Source organism: Haliaeetus leucocephalus, unplaced genomic scaffold (genome assembly GCF_000737465.1).
Source record: "Haliaeetus leucocephalus isolate CR32 unplaced genomic scaffold, Haliaeetus_leucocephalus-4.0 Scaffold656, whole genome shotgun sequence".
In the NCBI taxonomy this organism is placed as follows: Eukaryota; Metazoa; Chordata; class Aves; order Accipitriformes; family Accipitridae; genus Haliaeetus; species Haliaeetus leucocephalus.
The window spans coordinates 1,958,941-1,960,849 of record NW_010973092.1 but is presented as its reverse complement, the minus strand read 5'-3'; the positions used below and the strand labels follow the sequence as shown (position 1 = coordinate 1,960,849).

At 55.5% G+C, this 1,909-nt stretch overlaps 1 protein-coding gene across 1 annotated transcript in view; it reads left to right on the top strand.

Moving 5' to 3' along the window:
• The first annotated feature begins 1,382 nt into the window (after positions 1-1,382).
• The window catches only part of LOC104839068 (cyclin-I-like), a 5,729-nt gene continuing 5,202 nt past the window's right edge, over positions 1,383-1,909 (top strand). The window contains exon 1 of the mRNA XM_010579188.1: positions 1,383-1,514. Coding sequence (XP_010577490.1) covers positions 1,383-1,514 — 132 coding nt within the window. The remainder of the gene's footprint in view (positions 1,515-1,909) is intronic.

Below are 1,909 nucleotides of genomic sequence, written 5' to 3'. Positions count from 1 at the left end.
CAGTGGGTCTGACAGGGCTCTAGTGGGTCTGACAGGGCTCCAGTGGGTCTGACAGGGCTCCAGTGGGTCTGACAGGGCTCCAGGGCTCTGACAGGGCTCCAGTGGGTCTGACAGGGCTCCAGTGGCTCTGACAGGGCTCCAGTGGGTCTGACAGAGCTCCAGTGGCTCTGACAGGGCTCTGGAGCTCTGACAGGGCTCCAGTGGCTCTGACAGGGCTCCAGTGGGTCTGACAGGGCTCCAGGGGCTCTGACAGGGCTCCAGGGCTCTGACAGGGCTCCAGTGGGTCTGACAGGGCTCCAGGGGCTCTGACAGGGCTCTGGGACTCTGACAAGGCTCCAGAGCTGACAGGGCTGCAGCCCCAGCTTGTTCTCCACACAGGCAGAAAATCTGTCTCCTTTTCCTGATCCCTGACCAGTGTCTCACTCCTTTCCCAGGTATTTCTGCACACCCAAATCCTTCTGTGGGCAGGTCACAGGGTGTTGTTCCAGTCCCACTCCTCCCCGCGTTCCCTTTGCTCTGGACACCGAGGCCTGGGATCCCAGAGCAAGGCCAGGAATAATCAGCAGTAAGCATCAAGCGCAGAAACAAACTAAGGGCTGTAAATCAATCTGGCTGTGTTCTTGCCAGAGGGCTGTAGGCGGGGGCAGGAATGTGGACAAGATTGATCTGGGGCTTCCAGAAGGGTTTCTGATCTCACTCACCAAACTCACTGGTGTATCGCAGGGCCGGGAAGACGCTGGTAATGACAGGACAGGGCTGTTCCCTCAACCCCAGCTGAGCGTCACCAGGTGAGTCAGGAAGCTGGAGGACAAGGTGTTCAGCAAACACAGTCGCTTTGCTATTTATATATCGCCACAGTATTACTCAGAGCTGTACTGTATGCAAAGATTTGTAGAATAATAGAGTAACTTTGCACCAAAAAAAAGTATAACCCGAATTAGTAGATTAATAGAGTAACTTCACACCAAAAAAAGTATAACCCAAAGGGCTGGTAGACAACAGGGAGTTGTGTGTGGGCAGATGAAGCTGAGGAACAAGAAAAGGTTTAACATAAGATATTGGAACTGGCTCCCTGCAGAAAATGCTGTGTGAGAAGAACAAAGGGAACCAGGAGCCAAGGGAAAAGCTGAGGGGAGTGGTCGTGAGAGGTGGGGAGACCCTGGTTGGAAGCAAATATGGGGTGAAACATGGATGCTGGCAGAGTGGCCCAGCCCTGGGAGTGCATATGCTCTGTGAAACACACAAAAAAGGAATCCTTCCCAGTGTCTGTAAGGGAAGGAACTCCTGGCAGGTGTTGGGGATGATGTGGATGCAGCAAAAGAGTATTTTGGACAGGGCCATGCCAAAGAGAAGAGGCAGTGCATTTGCTGAGGCAATAACCAATGCCGGGAAAGGGGGCAGGTGTGGATTTGGGGGTTATGCTGAAGGTTTCCGTGTTTTTCACCATGGCAGAACTTCATCCTGATCCCAGAAAGGCATGGCTTTGCCTGACGCAGACAACGATCTCTGTGCAGGTGAGACGACGTTCACCTGGGAAGCTCCAGGCGGGAGAGCGGTGATCTGGTGATCCAGTGATCCAGCGGAGCCATTCCCCGTGAGATCAAGCTCCGAGCAGGACAAGGCTGCCCTTTCCCAGGACAAGCATGCTCGCAGGAGGAGGCTGCGGTCAGAGACCCACCGAAGTCTGGAAGAAGGAGCTGTGCCGAAAAAGGGACACTAGACCCACTCACCCACTAGACGGGTGGTTTTTTCACCACGCTGGTTTCATCACACAGAAGTTACCGGCGGAGACGTTCAGCAGCGCCTGTGGGCGCTGAAGCGGCGGAGGGGCCGGGGGCGACCGAAACATCTCACGGATCCGTCCCGGCTCTCCGCAAGCATCGCCCCCGCCCGCCTACCCCCCCCTCCC